General features: G+C 38.4%; 2 protein-coding genes across 3 annotated transcripts in view; one reads left to right on the forward strand and one right to left on the reverse strand.

Moving 5' to 3' along the window:
* Positions 1-2,522: 2,522 nt before the first annotated feature.
* Positions 2,523-5,165, forward strand: LOC122843646 (lens fiber membrane intrinsic protein-like). Of its 2 annotated transcripts, XM_044138540.1 has the most exons (5): positions 2,523-2,626; positions 3,190-3,398; positions 4,418-4,567; positions 4,659-4,793; positions 4,939-5,165. In XM_044138540.1, exons 2-5 carry the CDS (start codon positions 3,224-3,226, stop codon positions 4,998-5,000), a joined length of 522 nt encoding a protein of 173 aa, XP_043994475.1. In that variant the 5' UTR covers positions 2,523-2,626; positions 3,190-3,223; the 3' UTR covers positions 5,001-5,165. The 2 variants fall into 2 exon arrangements, with proteins under 2 accessions (XP_043994475.1, XP_043994474.1); XM_044138539.1 differs by lacking the exon at positions 2,523-2,626 and having other exon boundaries at positions 2,878-3,398.
* A 5,057-nt stretch (positions 5,166-10,222) lies between these two features.
* Positions 10,223-19,200, reverse strand: part of tinagl1 (tubulointerstitial nephritis antigen-like 1) — a 38,427-nt gene continuing 29,449 nt past the window's right edge. The window contains exons 8-14 of the mRNA XM_044138546.1: positions 18,226-18,352; positions 17,959-18,109; positions 17,688-17,874; positions 16,013-16,058; positions 14,280-14,403; positions 10,730-10,775; positions 10,223-10,580 (exon numbers count right to left, since the gene is read on the reverse strand). Coding sequence (XP_043994481.1) covers positions 10,419-10,580; positions 10,730-10,775; positions 14,280-14,403; positions 16,013-16,058; positions 17,688-17,874; positions 17,959-18,109; positions 18,226-18,352 — 843 coding nt within the window. The 3' untranslated portion in view covers positions 10,223-10,418. The remainder of the gene's footprint in view (positions 10,581-10,729; positions 10,776-14,279; positions 14,404-16,012; positions 16,059-17,687; positions 17,875-17,958; positions 18,110-18,225; positions 18,353-19,200) is intronic.

The following is a 19,200-nucleotide window of genomic DNA, read 5'->3' on the forward strand; positions in this document are numbered from 1 at the left end:
CCTTCCCCTTTTTTGGTTTGCACAGGAAAATCAACATTTCAGATGTTGACCCACTACACATTTTTTCCCCCAGATTTTACTTCATTTCAAAGCTAACATGTTGTCTGTTTAGATAGAAATAATCATATTTTTAGATATACCAATACTGAAAGCTATTTAAAACCCCATAAATCCTCATATGAATAAAATAGAAATAGGCTTTTTCAAATTATCAAAGTGAATATTTCAAAAAAACAGTCAACATGATCCAATTCATACTCAGCTGTGGTTTAAACATGAAGTTTTCTAATTGCTTCACTTTAATTCTATGAAGAAATTCAACAGAAATGTATCCTTTCAGTTGCAGAATATCTTTGTTCATTGACACCTTTCAAACTATCGCCTTCACAAGAGTTTCCACAACAGTTTGATGTACTCAGTTGACTTTAGTTGGCTTAATGAGGGATCATGTGTTCTGCGATCCCTCAGCTCAGTTGCGAAGTTTGTAATCCCCAGTCTTTCTGTTGTGAAACAAAAAAGTTACTGAAATCCATCTGTTAGTATATGAACCCATATACTAACAGTCTGAGAAGATTCTGAAAGTCTTCAACTGATACCAGCACATTTGCTGTGTGGCTATGCCTCCACACCAAACAAAACCCATTTTGGAGAGTTGGTCCTTTAGCCCTAATTTAGTGTTAAAATAACACTATATGAGATTGATAGTTCCACACTGGCTAAGTAGAAGCAGGACTCTCTGCTCTCTTTGAAAAAATTAATATTAATTGAAAAATAGGTGAAATTTATGTTACTGAAAAACTCTTATTAAAATACTTCTGACCAAGGATGAAATAGCAGCTTATAGTTCATTTCTCTTCACCTTACCAAGGAGGCGTGTAGAAGGCAACCAGGAGGCGTCCCAAAGGCATCTGGTATGGCAATTATAAGCCATGCATAAGATTTATGAAATCTGTACATAGTTTATCCTGACTATCCAAATTCAAAGCCACACATAGAATTCATTCAGTTAGGGTTATTGTTCTTTGCGTTGCCGTTTTGATTTGTCCAGAATTTATGTTTTATTTGCAAGTTGCTGTTTTTTGTCCAGCAATTAGTTTATTTGTGCAATATTGTATTTCTTAGTGTTTTGCTTTTACAAAGTCAGATTTTCTTTCATTCTGATTATTTTTCAGGCTTTATTAAGGGTGGTCTCCTTCCTGGATGGAGCCACCAACGGAGTGGTTACTGTTATTCACTTTGTGTACTCTTTGCACTTTTTATTCCAAATAAAATGCACTCATAGTCCGAGAATTTGTGCTTGCCTTTTTTATGGACAGAACCATTGATAGAGCTGTTGCTGACAATAATATTTTGTATTCTCACTGGTATTTGATCACACATGTAGAGTTCTCCTGTTTCGTAGTCTTAGACAATGATGGAACAATTTCTTCTTTTGACTCTTTTTGCATTTTTCTCGCTCATTAACATTACTCACAGCTCAGGTATCTTGAACTTAGCAAAGGGAGATGTGTCAATACCACTTTAAATGTTGTGTCTTCTGTTTGTTTTACTTTTTCATTGAACATATTCCTAGATCAATGTTGCTTTGCTTAGCTGTTTGTATTTCCTGGAAAAAAACTTTTTCTGTTCCAGGAGCTATTCAGTTTTCTTTCTTTGGTTATTACAAATTTTCTGATCCACCAAAACAACTCTTTCTTCAATACCTATGTGTTTAGCTGTTTCTATTGCTAACGCTTACATGAATTGTGTATGCTGTTATTATCCTTTTTTTTTAAGTAAAAAAAATAAGTAAAATGCTTGTATTTTGCAATTATCTGTCATCCACTGAGTCTTATTAAATATATCTCTTCAAGGAATTAGGATTTTGATTCTTTGTTTGCTGTTCATGTGAACAAAAGAGTCAAGCGTCTTGTAAGAAAGGCTTGACATGTTCACAGTGTGGAGACAGACTTAAAAGCATTTTATATCAACAATAAAGTAAGGTAACTGAAAATGTATTTATTTTTCATATGTTATATTGGTAGCTGAAAGTATTTCTTACAGTAACATGCAGAAGCTGGTGTGCATTTGAAATTTATTTATTTTTTTATGTTTTATCAGATTTTAAACGCTGCTGTGTTTTCCCCATGCTGTGGAGCATTCACCCTTTATGTGACGCCCCATTGAGGCAGTGCTGAAAGAAAAGTGTTAGTTTCAGCAAGTTGCATTGACACAGTTGGTCCTGCATACCTATGCACATCCCCAGTTCTAGAGCACACCATTTACAAACAAACAAATGTGCCCCTCTCTGAAAAAAAAAAAAAAAAAAAGGTAAGGACCTCTGCGTTACCCCTTCTCCAAGGCCCCATTAACCCTGTTGGGGATACACCAACATGTACAAATCACATGCACTGTAGGGTTCTCATTCAAATGCAGCCCCCACAGGAAGACTGAGGGCAGTAAAGGATTTTGCCTCCATCAACAAAAAAAGAAAAGAGGACGACCTTTTGCCTGTATATTGTCTTTGAAACTCTCTCTCTCTCTCTCTCCTGGTAGCCCCCTCCCAAAGAGAGCAACAACCCACTCTGTTTTTCATTCTTTACCTCTGCAAGGTGGGTAGTAGAGAGCGTACGTTTCCAGAATCAAGGTAAGAGAGTGTATCTGAGTGGGTTTCCCTACCTGTGTGTGATTGGACAGAGGCCTGCAGAATCAGATTTAACCTCATTGTACTCATGAGCAAATGCCTGTGAGGGTTTGGACGAGGAACGAGCCGCAGCAACATAATAGAAGCTTTTTATTAGGTTTGTTTTAGCAATGTCTCCAGTAAAGCAAAGGTAAATGTATTTTCTGGAAATCTTATGTGCACTGATAATGTCTTCTCACAGATTCTAGAGGAGATGCAGCATTGAGTATAATTATTAGAAGTTGATATGCAGGAAACGTTTTTCTAATTTTAATGACTGACTTTGGGGTTGACTCTTTTAACAACTGGTACCAAACCTTCCTCAAATATCACCACATATTTCTCATCTTTTGTTCTATAGCTTACACTGTTTTTTGAAAACTGCTCTTCTGCTGGCTTATTCTAAGAAGGGCTTTTGCTTTATTTTCCCCCTTTTTCCAGCCTTTCCATAACAAGTCTTGGGTAATAAGTTGTTAAAATGTATTAAGTACCAAGTTGGTGTCTACGATGTGTTTGTTATTGCACAGTTCCTCTGCAGTGGCCCCGTTGTCTCAGCTCAAGATGTACAGCTTCATGGGTGGGGGCCTGTTCTGTGCCATCGTGGGCAACATCCTGCTGGTGGTCTCCACCGCCACGGACTACTGGATGCAGTATCGTCTGTCTGGAAACTACGCCCACCAGGGTCTCTGGCGGTACTGCATGTCCAACAAGTGCTACATGCAGACCGACAGCATAGGTAAGATCATTTCCAGGTTCAAAATTTTAGCGTTTTAAGGCATGAATTGTGAGATTTTTTTCTGAATGTTTTCAGTCATCTTTGAAATGAAGAATATGTTTGGTGAATCCTGATGTTAATTTACTGTTCAAACTTTGTTGTGTGTCTTCTCAGTTTAAAAACATTCATTTAAGCTCTGAAGTTTTCTGCAAATACATTGATAATACAGGCACATTTGAAACAATTAAAAGAAAAAGCAAAGAATCTTCGTATTTAAAACAAATTGTTCGGTGTTCTTCTAACTGAGCCACCTGGTGCCCCTAGTACATTTTTGTTTTTGGTGCAAAGCTATGTTAAGTTATAAAAACTGTATTTGTTGATTCTTGTCTGTTATTAAAAACAATGGGGACTGATCAAAAATGCTAACACAATGACTCAGTTCAGCAGAGAAATGATGGGCCAATAAGATCATATTGGTTGGTTAGATGACATAACAGGTTCCTGTTCCAATTAGATGATTATTGACTCATATTTGATCAATTATAATGAGGTAAAGTTTTTTTATACACTTTACCGGCCAAGTATGTCCTTCCCACCCTAGTGCATATGTGTCTAAGTGTGTGCATAAGCAGAGTGTGTGTGTTTGTGTGCTTCTCACCTTGCTGTTGTGATCCAGTTGGAATATGGCAGACAAGAGGGCCTTGCTGTGGGTAGTGAGGGGAACTGAAAGAGTCTATGGAATACCCCTTCTGGTTTTTGAACTTCTGCCCTAAGGCACATGCTGCCACAGGATCAAAAGCAGAACCACCAGACTGTCTCTCTTTGTTAAACTGCTGACCGGTTGTCATGATTATGCACTTTATGTTATTGCACTTACTGTAAATGTTTTTCTAAAATTTCTTTTAGTTTCTCTTTTGAGAAACACAGAGAGAAATGCTGCCTTGTTTTCATGTGCGAATGGTTGTACAATGGAACACCAGTGAGTGCATTAAATTGTTTAGTGATAAGAATGAAATAAGATTTCTTCCTGTTCCTTCCAGCTTATTGGAATGCCACCAGGGCCTTTATGATCCTGTCGGGAATGTCATGCTTCGCAGGCATCATCGCCGGCATCATGTCCTTCTCACACTTCTCCTCCTTCGAAAGGTTCAACCGCTCCTTTGCTGCAGGAATCATGTTTTTTATCTCCAGTGGGTTTCCATCATTTGCCTATAGAACAAAAGACACAGTCAATGTTTTTTAAATGTAGAGTATGACTGACATGAACTGTCTGATTCTCAGCTTTCTTTGTGCTGCTGGCTATGGCAATCTACACTGGTGTGACGGTGAACTTCCTGGGAAAGCGCTTCAGCGACTGGCGTTTCTCCTGGTCCTACATCTTGGGCTGGGTAGCCATGCTCATGACCTTCTTTGCAGGTGTGAAATGACAAAATCCAACACCATCTAAAAGCTTCATTCTCAGAACAAATCCCATGTTTCACTCTAAAAGAAAGCAGCATTAACACCCAGGTTGCTGCAAAGTTTAAAGTTGCCACACCGTTATAAGTGCGGTCTCTTGCAGGTATTTTCTACATATGCGCCTACAGAATGTGTGAGTTCCGGAGAGGAACTGGGCCACGCTAGATGTCTCCAGAACACAGAGAACTCTTAGTTTGGATCGACAAGCAAGAAGCAGCAGGGGAGTCACGACTGATCCAGTGAAGATGCAACATCTGATGGAGATGCTCTCGCAGGTCTTTGGCGGTCTGCTCGACTTGTTTATGAAAGGACGCGGGAACGCAGTTTTTATTCTAGGAATGCTCAACATTGACAAACTCAAGGCATTATTCGCCAGCAGATGGCAGCACTAACACAGCTGACCACACGCTCTTCCTTTGCTTAACACAATTGATTTGAATATTGCATTGACTAAGATAACAAACATGTTACAGAAAGAAGATTGTTCATCATTCCTGTATGGCGAAAATGTGAATTTGTTTAACTGGATATGATGTAAAAACACAGATAGATTCTTGTTTTATACATGCAGAAAAAACTTTGAGATTTTGAGCATTCATTCTATAACTTGAATTAAAAATGTCAAATTTCTGAGGGCTGTACGTTTGTCTCATGAATTTTTTCCTTGATAAGCTGACAAAAGTCATAATCAGCCGTATAAAGCTGTGAGTTTCATGGGAAAGGGTTTACCCTCCACCCAGCAGGATGTTCCTTATCATTTTCCTTGACAGACGATGCTTTGAACAAAGATTGATTGCAAAAAAAAAAAAATGCAGCCAAAGGCCGTGGAACCTGGGTGGAGGGCTCCCGCTACTGATTGCCTAACTACACTGTATCATTGAATGCCGTTTCCTCCTTTTTCTTGGTATTCGCTAATTCTCTTCATTAGCAAGGAAGAAAAGAGAGCTGCAGCTGATGTAATGAATGCTTTGACTACTTTGTGACGCAGAAACAATGACAGAAATGTAAACAAGTCTGGAGAAAGATTCAGCTTCCGTACTTGGTTGAAGAGGCTGCTGGAAATAGATAAGCCTTCTAATGTTGTCCGGAGTCTTAATCATTGCATTTTAAATCATCCACAAAGGCCAGGTCTTAGGAGAGGGAAATGTCACAATTTATTTTTAGTTATCGCTGCTCAAATCATGAGTGACATTTCATTTAATGCAGAGTTTGTACAAATGTAAGAGTATCAAACACTCATTCTATGTTTTAACAAAAACAACAACAACAAAAAAAACATGATAAATTCAGGTGTTAGAGACTATTGTGAAAAAGTGGAAAGATTCTACGACTACAAATATTGAGTAGTCGCAGTTTTTAAAAATTCAGTGTTTAATTTTGGCTTTCAAAATTAAAAACTGAAAAAGTGTACATACATTTTTGGTGCATAAATATCGGTATTTATACATCAATATTTTACATAGTATTATATATAGTTGGAAAAAAGAATAAAGGAAAACTCAGATTGAAAACATAAACTTTGGCTGATTTTGTTAACCATTTGTTCTGACCTCCTTACTTTGTGTGGAAGGTAAACAGAGATGTTGGCTGGCTGAGAAGAACAGGAACTTATTGAAAACTAAATGAAGAATTTTCAATACTTTACTAAACTTAGAACAGTGACCAATGTATCACCACATTTTTCAGATACATTTAATTAATAGGAAGCGTCAGCAGCGACCCTGATTGTGGCACTAGTAATTTTTGTAAAAACAATGAATATGGGATTTTTATCCCCCACATTATGAAATCACCTAAATGAAAGATTTTTTTTTATTGTTTCAGATAATGACTCTGCAATAAAACATAAATATGATGTATTTTGTATCGACATGTGAAAAGACTATGGGGGGAAAAACCAAATTTTGATATTTAGGTGGATTTTACACAAATTAAGATTTTTGTCCAACATCCCAAACATCATCTGATGTTAATTCCTTGAATAGTTTTAAATCTGTATGGTTTCCTTCTTATTAAGTACAATGCAACATAGTATTCAGTCTTCATAATGTAATGAAGACCACATTCATTACATGAATGTCGTCATTTAAGACTCAAGTAGACTGTATAATCCAAGTTTTTAAAGTTTTTTTTCCCCCCGGTTCTTCTCTGGAGTTTTTGCTTTTGGTGATGGAACATGACGATGACACAGCAGGACTTATGAAAACTGTCCTCAGCCCACACATCCATCCCCTCCTGTTACTATTCACCACAAAAACATGCAAGCAGAGAGATTTTTCACTGGATAATCTATCTACGTCTAAAGAAATCTGAAATGAATATTTCTTGCAGTCAGATCAGAGCTGGTTTTAGAAAGACATTTATTGGGGAGGTGAACACTAATCTGGGATTGTTCCAAGTGCACACAGAACAAAATACAGATGTTGTTGAAGCATTGCACAAGTAAAAGAATATAATTTACACATCTCGCCATAAATAAAGGCAACACACAAATGAGACAGATATGGATTATTTCACTCCAAATGTACAACTTTATGGTGTACGTCCGTTGAAGCTACCAGGGTGATGGTACAAGTGACGGGATGCAGCTATGGACAACATTTTGGAGAAAAAAATGGAAATCAGCAATAATAAAAGCATAAGGAAAGGAGAGGAGATTTTTTCCCCCCCCCTCAATATTTATTATAAATTATGCCTAGAAAAAACTGTGGAGATTTTATTTTTCTTCCAGTTTTGGTCACATCCTAATTTTTGGGGGTTTTCTACTTTCATATCAGTTCATCTTTTGAAACAACTTTTTTTTTTTTTTTTTATAGTGTGAAGAGCGTAAAGAAGTTTTGCTAAGTGTAAGGCTGAAGTTTCCTCATAGATGTTTTAGCAGCTTTTGATCCGTTTCTGACTTTGCTCTTTTCAACACAAACACACAGATTCAGGAAAAAGACACGCAACCGTCCTATTAGTAATCCCTCCATTTTGCGCTGCATTACACATTGCTTGTCCATCCAGACGTTTCTCTGTGCTTTTACATCTGTCTGCCCATTCATGCCTGAAGCAAAGACGGAAAGACCTTAAAGATCACAAGACACGATGAGAGAGAAATATCTTTTGAAGACAAAGCTGAAGCTGGCCCAGGATGTAATCTGAGAAACAAGTTAATAACAAACTGAGCTTTCCTTTTCAAGTCTGGCGAAGCTGAATAAAAAAAAGAAATAAAGATATAGGAACATTTGGAAAAAAAAAAAAAAAAAAAAGAAAGGCTGGTGTGACTTTAATCTGCTTTTTGTAGAACTAGTTTTCCATAGAATGAAACATTCAAACCCCTTGAACCTTGTCACTGTTTTTCTACATTATAACCACAAACCTAAATTCTGTTGGGATTTTGACAGATCAATGCATAATTGTGTGGTGGAAGAAACCTTACATATCGCTTTCAAAATTAAAAGCTGAAATAGTGTACATACATTTTTGTTTCACCCCTCCTTACTCTGATGCCCATGAATAAAATAAAGCATGACCAATTAACTGCAGGAGTCATCTGATGAAATGGAGTCCACCTGAGTGTAACTCAATTTCCATATAAATCTAAACTGTTCTGTGAAATCATCAGACGTTTATTAGTAAACAAGCAGCATCATTGAGATCAAGGAACACGGCAGACAGGTCAGCGAGGAAGATGTGGAGAAGTTAAAAAATGGGTTATGTTATAAAATAATATTCTCTGAACATCTTACAGAGCGTTGTTTAATCCTCTATCCAAAAAAAAAAAAATTTGAAAAGGATTTCCCACTATTGGCGTCTGGCTTGTATGGAAGAGTGGGAACACTGAAACCACTGAGGGAAAACTAACAATTCCTGTTTTCCAGAAGCCGCGTAAGAGTGGAAGAAACTGCTCTGGTCAAAGGAGACCAGAACTTCACTGTTCCATCAAAGTGGATATTTGCTGCCACTGTAAAGCATGGTGGTGGCAGTATCATACTGCAGAGATGCTTTTCTTCAGCAGAAGCAGGACAGATATGGAACAGCCATTGAAGTTCCCCTTCGAGAACAACCATCCTAAGTACACAGTCCGAGCTAAAAGGGAATTGTTTTAATTAAAACTAATTAATGTGTTACAATGGTCTAGTCAAAGCTGAATACTAAAGTCAATTGAGAATCAGAGACAAGACTGACTCCAGAAATCCAAATATTCTTGTTCTTCTACTTCAAAATTATGCTCTGGTTTGTGTTGGACTTTCACATAAAATGTTAAAATATATTGACATGGAAAAAAAAAAGATAAAAAGTTTTGTGAATACTTGCGTGGCACCGAATAAAAATATTTCCAGACAAATACTGTGGCAGAGAGGCAACATTAGCAGCAGCTTTGCATTGTGATCCAAATGTTTGCAGCAAAAGCACAACAGCTTTAAAGGAAAGAAAAAGAAGTGAAATGTGAAGATTTTTTACACAGTTGGTCTTAAAACACATATATAAAATATAACTTTAATGTACAACTGCAACAAAAATAACATCTTGAACATAAACTGTAACAGCGTACAGAGAATCAAGTAAATTAAGACAATGACACTTGTTTCAGACTTGCCTCTGTCTCATTAAGGCATTACAGTCTGCAGTCTTTTCACTGTGAGGACTGAGAATTGTTGCTTTACTTTGTAAATGAATTGCTGCATTTAGGCTTACATTAGAGCTAAAGCAACCAGGTGTTTCACTAATATGGTCATGTCACTTAGAAGCGTTTCTTCTTTCACAAGCATGTAGACATGTTGAACAATTTTAAAATTGGAGATGACCTTAAACTTCTGTTGTCTTGATTTATTTTTTAGTTTTTTTGGAAACTGTGAAAAGCCTGAGAAGTGTCCTTTGTAATTTAAAGAAAAGGGTAAAACCTTGCCTTTTGTATGGTTGACAGGTTAATATCATTGGGTCATCTATGATATATTATCAGGTTTCATCGCTTAGCAGGGGAGTGTCCTTCTCACAGGGACTGATGCCTGATAATCTGCCTCTCAGATTTCCACTTCGCCCAGCTCTGCTTGCAGTGTCTGGTTTCTCTGGATTATAGATTTAGAGCTAGCAGAAGCTGAAGGATAAAAGGAGCAAATTTAACTTCTTCATCTGACATCGTCTCTGAAATGAGCTTGGTCCAACAGATGCCAGGACGTTTCTGGATGTGTTGTCTCTGGAGGTGTGAGACTGCAAGGCAAAATCAAGATGCTTCAAATATATATATATATATATATATATATATATATATATATATATATATATATATATATATATATATATATATATATATATATATATATATATATATATATATATATATATATATATATATATATATATATATATATATATATATATATATATATATATATATCTGACAGATAAAGTTGGGCAGTTTGTTCTAATGAAGAAGTGAATTAACAGTGTTTGCATAGACGCCCCCACTGTAAAGCAAGGTTTTAGCTTTGAGGCCCTCCCAGACAGTTTGTTCGTTAAAGGGACACAGTGACGTTCTCTGCTGCAGAGCAAAAAAGCAAAGATCACAGTGGGGGGTTTCAAAATCACAAAAGTCTTCTTTTAAACGTGTCTGCGGCGATGTTGGTGATTCTGCATGTCCTCCATAGTGATTCTGCCCCAGACGCCGATCACAAATGCTTCGATCTCGCACTCATTTTCTCCCCGAACGATGCGGAAGTAGCCGTTCTCGCCCCAGTTCTTTCCCCAGGAGTTGGCAGCAATCTGAGAATAAAATCCATCATTCAGCAACTCCATAAACAATTTCAACCAATGATTATTTCTTCTTTTTTGTACTTCAGGGGAGGAATGTTTTCAGGTCAGAAACATGAAAAGCAATGGCTCTGTGTTTTGGGGGAAAAAAAGCAACATACCCAGTATTTTCTTGGTGTCCCATTATAGCCTCTGTCTTCTCCCCACCTGTGCACAAAGCAAAACGAAGGTTTTAAGGTATTTTACCAGGATATCAGGATTTTAAGGTAGTGCATATGTAAACACCAAATGAATTATTTTTATCTTGTCAACAACATTTTGAAAACCAGATATTTATAGCTTTGTCGCTCTCTTTTCACACCCAGATGCTATTCTAAGCCGAACAACATGGAATTCCCCGTTTTGATGGGCATTTCCGCTCTCCAGACATGGAAACAGGGGATAGGTTATGAGGAAATGAACACCACGTCAGTCCACCAACATAGGATGAAACATCTAAAAACATACAGGCACAGCATGTGAACCTTATCTTTACTCCTTGTGCTTGCCAACAAATTTGCTCTCCGGAAACCCTGGCATCAGCCCATGAATTCCCATTATGGTCTCCAAAGCGGCTGCCCATGCAGTCTCTGCTTAGCATCATCAAAATATTCTCCCAAAGCCAATTCCCATCCTGTTTTTCCACTCCGGGCCTTTCATTTCCCAAAAGACTCCCGGTTTCCAATCCCTTGTTATCTTTTTATAAAGCGAAGGAATGTGGGGAAACAGAGCGGAAGGTCGGACTCTCTGCCAACTAATACGCTTTCCCCAACACCGGCCGGCAGTGCCAGCTGTCCATCACCGTCTGGGCTTAGTGTTTTCTTAAGTGTGGTCAAACGTCGGCGTGACTAAAAACAGACGCTGCTGTATCAACAACATGCCGCAAGAGAAGCCCGAAACAGAGCAGGGAATCGAGGTCGGTGTTTGTGAATGAGGAACAAACACACCTATACTTATACGTGTGTGTCTGGGGGAGATCCCATGTGCATGCCTTCCAGCGTATTTACTGGTAGAGACAGAGCTAGACAGAATCAGACTAATACTTATCTCTTATCAGACCCACAATAAGCTCCCTCACTCACTCATGGACAATGATAGACATACCACCGTGCCTCTGCGTACACTCCCCTCATCCCTCCCTTCGTACCCCTTCTCAGGCCGATTGATCCCCCTTTCTCTGTCCGGTGAGGTAAGGATCAGCATCCCAGACAATGTTCTTTCCACCACATTGGACCTCAATGCTCTTTTTGCAAACTTTCCCAGGCGCTGGGCTTAAAGGACACACAGCTACAGGATTTGGCCTGTCTAAACACACTGACGCCTGTGGCAGGTTTGAGCTGCAAAACAGCGCAGAGCACCACAGCAGCCCTCAACTACCTCATCTCCATATGAACCTGCCGCAGATACATCCACTCAATGAGAGCAGCGCCGAGAAACAACAATGTTACTGTCAGCATTTACCACCAAAGACGCAATTCAGTAAAGAGAAGCAAGTGAAAGTTTGCATCCAGTTTGACTGGTCCATTTTGTTCTACTGCTCTTTTCAAACCTATTGTACTTCCATCTTAAATCTGTGAAAAAGCAATTTGTCCACATGTAGATAAACCATAGTGTCAACGTTATTTTGTTGGTCTTTGAGTTTTTTGATTAATTTTAGGAGACATGCACCAAAGGTCAGCAGGCCAGGACTCAAACCTGTGACGGCCAAGTCGAGGCCTCTGTATACGAGTCGCACCGCTGAGTCCACATGAAGGATTTTTAACCTCAACATGTTATGCGATGGCCTGCACAACCACGTGGAAAACTGCAGACTTGACAGTTCTCCAGCAGACAGTGAGTTTGTAACACACGTTTGTGTTTGACAAAAAGCACAGAAGTTACAGGTATAACAAGAGCTTTGAGAGGATTGTGAAGCAAAGTCCGTTCAAAAGTTTTGAGGAGATTTTTGAAAGCTGTGGACTGAATCAGAGCCACCTCACAAAGAAGTGTTAAGAACATAAGCAATAATTGTAACACTCAGTAACTAGATTTTGTTTTTTTAAATCAACAAACATAAGCAATTGAAATACATTACTCTGTGTTTGATTAATCCATATTTTATTTATGAGAAGTATTTTTAAAATTTAGCTCCTAAAATAAACTAACTTTTCACTGATATTCAACTTTATTGTGTCACTTTTGGGGGATTTTATGATGCGAGTATCCAACAATCACATTTTCTAATGTCTGTTTGGATGAGCTGACAAGATGGTGATCCCCAAACGACGCAAAACAAACTAAGAAACCTCCTTCTGGACTCTTCTAAAAGTAAATCCACCATCACAGCTGTCTGCAAATCAACAGGTGGAGTTTCTTTGAATGCATCGTCTTTTAAATCTAACCTTGTCTACATCAAAGACACAATCTCTTATCCTTGTGAATCTGGCTGGCCCACAAAATCTCACACAAAACAAAAGTTTACAAGAAGACGTTTTTATGACACATATTAGAATCATTTTGAAGCTCCTGTTATCAAATTAAAGGTCTTCAAAGAGACATGTTACATACGTGAAAAAGATGCTGACAATGAAAGCTGCAGATAAGTTTCCCATAATTGACCAAACAGGTAGAGAAAAAAAAAAATGCTTCAATAATCAGGCTTAACTAGCCTGTCTGGAGTTTTCCACAGTTGTCCCTGCGGGATCTGGTCACACAGAGATAAACAACTATTTCCAAACACATTCTTCAACCCCTGCGGTAGACATCTTGACATTCTGAAAGCCGCTTGTTCATTTTTCTTACTTTTACGTCACATTTGGGAGATTTTATCTGTTTAATGACAGACATATGTCAAAACCTACCCGATGAACTACAGGGAAGATTCTTGTCAAATATTTATGAGTAGAAGGCTTATTGATGATATTTCAAAGGTCGAAACCTCTGGCCTCTTATTGTCCTCCGTATGAGACGTGCAGCAGCATGAAACGAGCACCTATCTGTCTGGGGTTGGAGGGGGTTGTCTAAATGATAACGAGTTTATTTTAGTCAGGATTCAAGGATCTGAAAAAGACGGGAAGCAGGACTGTCTGCGCACAGAGAGCCAACGGCGGAGATGAGGCTCGAAAGCAGAAAAGGACAGAGGAATAACGAGAGACAGAGGGGAGTGGTGGGCAGTTCCAGGTGTGTCAGTCGGCTACCTGCTTGCATATTTGTGGTCACCGTAGTTACAGGATGGGGGAAGGGTGAACGCTGTCTGGAGCAAACCAAGGAGTGGAGCCAAAGGTGTGTCTCTAAGAGCAGGAGTCTGGGTGGGAAGCTTACTCACGAGAACATTTTTGGCTTTGAGCAAACACATGTGCAAGGGGAGAATTTGAACTCAACCCAAATCAGGCAGCTACTCCATAAAGGAGTAATTCACCTTCTCATAAACACCTTTTAGTATGAAAGGAGGGAAAACAGACTCTCAGTTTAATGAACAATCTAATATTTATCCAGACTTTGATCAGTATGGTTGACGTAAGTTTTTGTCTCATTTTTCTACTCTTATATCACACTCAACATTTGAAAAGTCACATCTAATATCCTGTGTGCTTATGTTCAAGCTAAAAAGTCTCATAGCCACCAGACGACTGAACTCACAAAGCAAACCACAAGCGACCCGTTGTTAACTGGTACTTTATCGCAGGAACTCACCCAAGGATCCTGACCGAGTGTGTGCCATGTTTGCGGTAGTGTGGCGGTTTGGCAAAGCTGACATCAGTGTGTTTGTAGATCCCACTCTTGTAGACAAAGAAGTCCTCATGGACCTCCATAATAGCTGTAAGAACAAACAAACAGGAATAATTAGAGAGCAGATTAAAACACATACCTCCCTGGATCTATAATAGTGAAGGGATAAAATCTTATCCAAATATGGATTAATTAAAGAGCAACTAGACCCCAAAGTCAAACACATTCACACATCAGAGAAGGCTAATCTGTTTGTGTGGGCGTGTTCATCTTGTAAAACTACTTTTTCTTATTTTGTCACCACATAGCCTCTTTTTTTTTTGTTACGATTTTAAAGAACAGTCCAACACAAACTTGTGCATCGTTATGAAACTTGCAGACTTGCTCAATAAAATTCTGAAAAGCTTGCTGTGAATTTATATTCACCCCTCTTATTCACTCAGCTTTCAAATTTAAAGCTGAGTTAGGTTCTAAAATAATATCATAGATTTTCAGCATCTCAGAGCTCTCTTTAATCCATCGCCTGAAAATAAAAAGATTATGCCAGAACAGCAAAGCCTGTAAGACTTCCAACTAAACGGAAAGGTTTGGGCAAAGAGAGCATTAATAAGAGAAGAAGTCGAGAGGCCCAAAGTAGTGTTTTCATATGCAAAGATGATGATGAAGTCATCTTTTACTGTTTCTCTCACCTTGCAACTTTTCACTTCTTTGTGTTTGATTAATAAAATGTGTAATGTAACAGAATATGTAAAAGTTCAAGAGGTTAGATTTGTGCACAAGGCATTGGATTAATTGTCTTGAGTTTTAGTGAATGCCTTTCTCCTGCTGTAGACGACTGCAATGACTTATAAACATGGTTGATAAATATAACACAAAAGCTCACGCACACATGCCCTGTTAGCTTTGTGACAAGGAGCAACTTTAATGTCGAAAAGGAAACTTGAAATGAGGCCAATAAAGTCTTCCTGCCTGCTCTTCTGAACAATAACTATGAGCACGAAGCTAGCAGGGGTTTAGAAACGACACGCACACACACTTTGCACACACACATACATGTGACTTTTCGGCAACACTTTATTTGATGGGTTGTGAATAAGACTGTCGTGACACCGTCATAAACATGACAAATTACAACAAATTTACGTCAGATCATGATTTCTTGGTTAATGTCAAGTTATCATAACAAAGACATTTTAAATAATGTGAACTTTGTATTAAAAGTATCATGATTCACCGACTAATACTTAATGACAACAGTCATAAATATTCATGAAGACTTACTCATGTTTATGACAGGTGTTATGTCATGTTTATGACAGCATCATGACAGTCTTATTCACAACCCGTCAAATAAAGTGTTACCGACTTTTCTATTTTAAAGTACTTGACAGTGGCCCAGATGAGCACCAGACAGAGACAGACTGTCAAGGAAAGTCAGGTCAACCCTTCTGGTATAAAAGTCAATCATTTGACTAGGTTGCTAGGGTCAGAGTTGAAACCCTGGACAAAATGTCACAAGGGTCAAACATGGCATCATAGGGTAAGATTGTCTAGATAAAGGTTTAGGATGCCACAGCATGGTCTGAACCTTTTGTTTTTATTTTTTAACTGAAGGTTAGGAGTAAATGTTAATAAAAATATATTTATTACCACAAGTAGTGAAAGAACGCAGGTTTTTGTTAGGCACAATGCCTTACCTTGCACAGGACCATTATCCATGATCTCCTTCATAATCTCTTTTTCCTAAAAGATGAGATAAAACAAAACAATTTACAGCCAAGAGAGAACGAAACAGGCAGATCTGGTCTGAGAAACAGAGAGGATGAAATCTAATCCCCCTGGAATAAAAACTCAGATATAAGAAATTGAGTTATCAGAGCCTGCTGCTCTTAATGCCTTCCATATTGACTTCAGAGGCAGTCAGGGGGCAGAAACAAGAGACTATAATGATTTGGAAAATCATTATCTGTCATTTAGCAGACTGATGCTAGCAGATAAAACCCAAACCTGGCTGCAGGTCAGTGGAGATGAAACATTGCATCTTTTATAGTCAGAATCAAAAAGGCGCTCCACCATTTTACTGTCTGTAAACATTTAGAGTAGCTCCACTGCTTTAATGACATGCTCTTATGTCCACTCATCGATATCTTGATTTGCTAAACTCTTAAAAGCTGTAAAGAAAATGGCACTGAGAACATTAGGATAAAGTCATAAAAAAAGAAAACACATCAATCTAATTTCCAGTAAATCTCAAAGATTTAATATGGCAATAAATTATGATTTTATACATACATTTCTAAAGTGGAGTCTGTAAGCCGGTGTAATACTATCAGTGATTTGTTTGTCCATATATTTCAAATTAAATCATGCTGACACTTGTAACAATTAGTATAAAAATGCCATAAAGCTCTTGCAGATAAATTAAGTACTGCATTCTGCATATTTATCATCTGCATAATAAAGACAATATAGCAATAAATCTGGTTTGGTAGTTATTGTACCTATGACTATTTACATTTTTATTCGTGACTTCTTGTTTCTGTCTCAAACTATTTCAGATGGCAAAGACAGGAGAGCAAAGCAGATGTCCACATAAAAGTAGCTACTCACTAAACTTGCAGACTTGCTCACATCAAATTTATCTGTCAATTCAATTATTCCATGAAATGGTGCATCAAATTATTAGTATTATTATCATTAGTAGTAGCTTATTCAAGACTTTAATGTTTATTTTGTCTATTTTTAATCTGCTTGGGTTTTTTTTATTTAAATTTTCTTGTACAAGCACTTTGAATTGTCTTTGGCTGAAAGGTGCTATATAAATTAAGTTGTCTTGCCTAACTGTAGGAGTAATAATAGTAGTAGTAGTTTGTCCCTATTGTATAACTGTGAATATTAAATTAATATTATATCCTTTTTAATAAGAGAGTACTTACAACAAGCTAAAGATGCAAACCCTCCCTTATGTACAGATAATGCAAAGAAAACTCTAAATTTATACTGTGTGAAATTAGGCTACTGTAATAAAAGATGAATTCATTTTCAGGGTTTTTTAAAAAAAAAAAATTTATGATGAGGGCTACCAATAAACATGGAGGACACTATAGATCTGTTACTCATCATAATGCTGCAAGACACTCGCTAGTAAATCAAAAATAAAAACTAAATCAAGTGAGTTGTGTCTACTGCATGATGAAATTTGACAAATCCATGCATATTTTACATGAAAAATTAAATTTGGAGAATTATTTTTATCTCATTTTATGTGTGCATGAGAAGGCGTGTAAGTCGATGTTTATGCACGCATGCATGCCTTCTGTGAGTTGTTGTTGATCTGTTTATGAGAGGTTTTTGTGGTTGTGCAATTCTTACGTTGGATGAGAGCCTGTAGGGCGGTGTGGACTGGTAGATGTCGTTGTGGTAGTTCTGTGTGTTGGGGCAACGCTGTGTGGCTTGCCTCTTGCCTCGCCCCACTGAGCGACTCTGCATCATGCAACGCCCCACCTCTGCTGGGCTTTGTTGCGGAGGTTGGTATGGGTAACAGTCATCTGTCACAACTCTTTAATAAAAAAAAGAAGATCCTTTCAGCCTTTTGTACGCATAAGAGTATGTTTATTTTCTGCGTGACACGCAAGGTTCTCACCCACGACGCCGGAGGTACCACCAGGCTCCGTCTACTCGGCCTCCTGCGCAGCCTCCTTGGTTGCGTGTGTCACAGGAGATAAGATTTTGGGGCGACAGCTGAGGAGTCATGTGACCCATGGACTGAATGGAGATTCGGTCTGATGCCACAGCTGGTGAAAAGACGCAAAGACTAAACATTGTGCCTGTTCATGCTTGTCCTCTTTTGCTCACTATAACATTCAATATATTTGTCTTCTGTTCAGAGTGAGTCCTCCTCAAAACCCACCTGCAGTTGAAAAAGCCCATGAGGCGGCACAGTTGCCCTGATCCAGCGGTTCGTGAATTTTCCCGGGCCACTTCTCCAGTGAGTTGAAGTAGAGCGGTAGATGATCATTCTGAGGGTCCATGTTCATCTGTAAGAGCAGAATAAAACAGTATTTAACTCATGGGGTTTCTTGTTGGTTTGTTTGGTTTTGCAACTTAAGGTTCAAAGGCTGCACTGGCATTAACAGTTATGTAAAATGTTAATATATACCCTGAAAATGAATAAATCTGATTAACATTCAGGCTTATGTAACTCCTGGATGAAGAATGTGCAAAGAAGTCCAGTGAGGTCAGAACAGTTAAATATTTAACAATTGTCCTCTCCATGTAAAAGGAACAATTAAAATATTTTTGTCTGACAAGTTTGGGTCCCAACAAGATTATATAAGCTTGCTAAGCAACTCCACAGTGGAAGAGGCTTCTGCACAGGCAATTAGAACCACTTAGACCTGGGTCACACAAGAACCTTTGATCCCCCTTGAACTGTATGCTTACATCAGTGTAAATCTGAATGCATTTTTCAGGCATGCATTCATTCGCAGATAACTCTCAGATAGCAGACTCGAGGCTGGACACTCGCCCAGTCCGCCAGTGAGGTGTGATAACGGAGTAGACACTTCTGTCTAATAAACTTCCCTCTGTTTCGTGAAGACTTTGGCTACCTGCACCACATTCCACTGATTAATGACGGCGTTATTCAGAGCAGAAACAGCCTCTTGATGTATAACTAAGGAATGTGCTGCTGTTTTAAGATTTGTCGTTCTGCAGAGTCAAAGTCCAAAATGCAGCCATCCTGGCAAGAGAGACAAATTGTGCAAGAATATGTTGGCAGATATGTTTTTGTTTGGGGTTCTCAGCTACAGTCAGTCATGTAATCACAGCATCCCAGACTGTACAATTTAGGGGCGGGGGGAGGTGTGAACGAGCTGTGATGCTG

Source organism: Gambusia affinis, linkage group LG14 (genome assembly GCF_019740435.1).
Source record: "Gambusia affinis linkage group LG14, SWU_Gaff_1.0, whole genome shotgun sequence".
Taxonomy (NCBI): Eukaryota; Metazoa; Chordata; class Actinopteri; order Cyprinodontiformes; family Poeciliidae; genus Gambusia; species Gambusia affinis.

What these genes read in the sequence shown, in the direction of transcription:
- LOC122843646 (XM_044138539.1), top strand. Translation starts at nt 3,170, where the DNA reads ATGTGTTTGTTATTGCACAGTTCCTCTGCAGTGGCCCCGTTGTCTCAG. An exon ending in CATGCAGACCGACAGCATAG is followed by an intron (nt 3,399 to 4,417) that starts GTAAGATCATTT and finishes TGTTCCTTCCAG; the next exon opens with CTTATTGGAATGCCACCAGG. An exon ending in AATCATGTTTTTTATCTCCA is followed by an intron (nt 4,568 to 4,658) that starts GTGGGTTTCCAT and finishes TCTGATTCTCAG; the next exon opens with CTTTCTTTGTGCTGCTGGCT.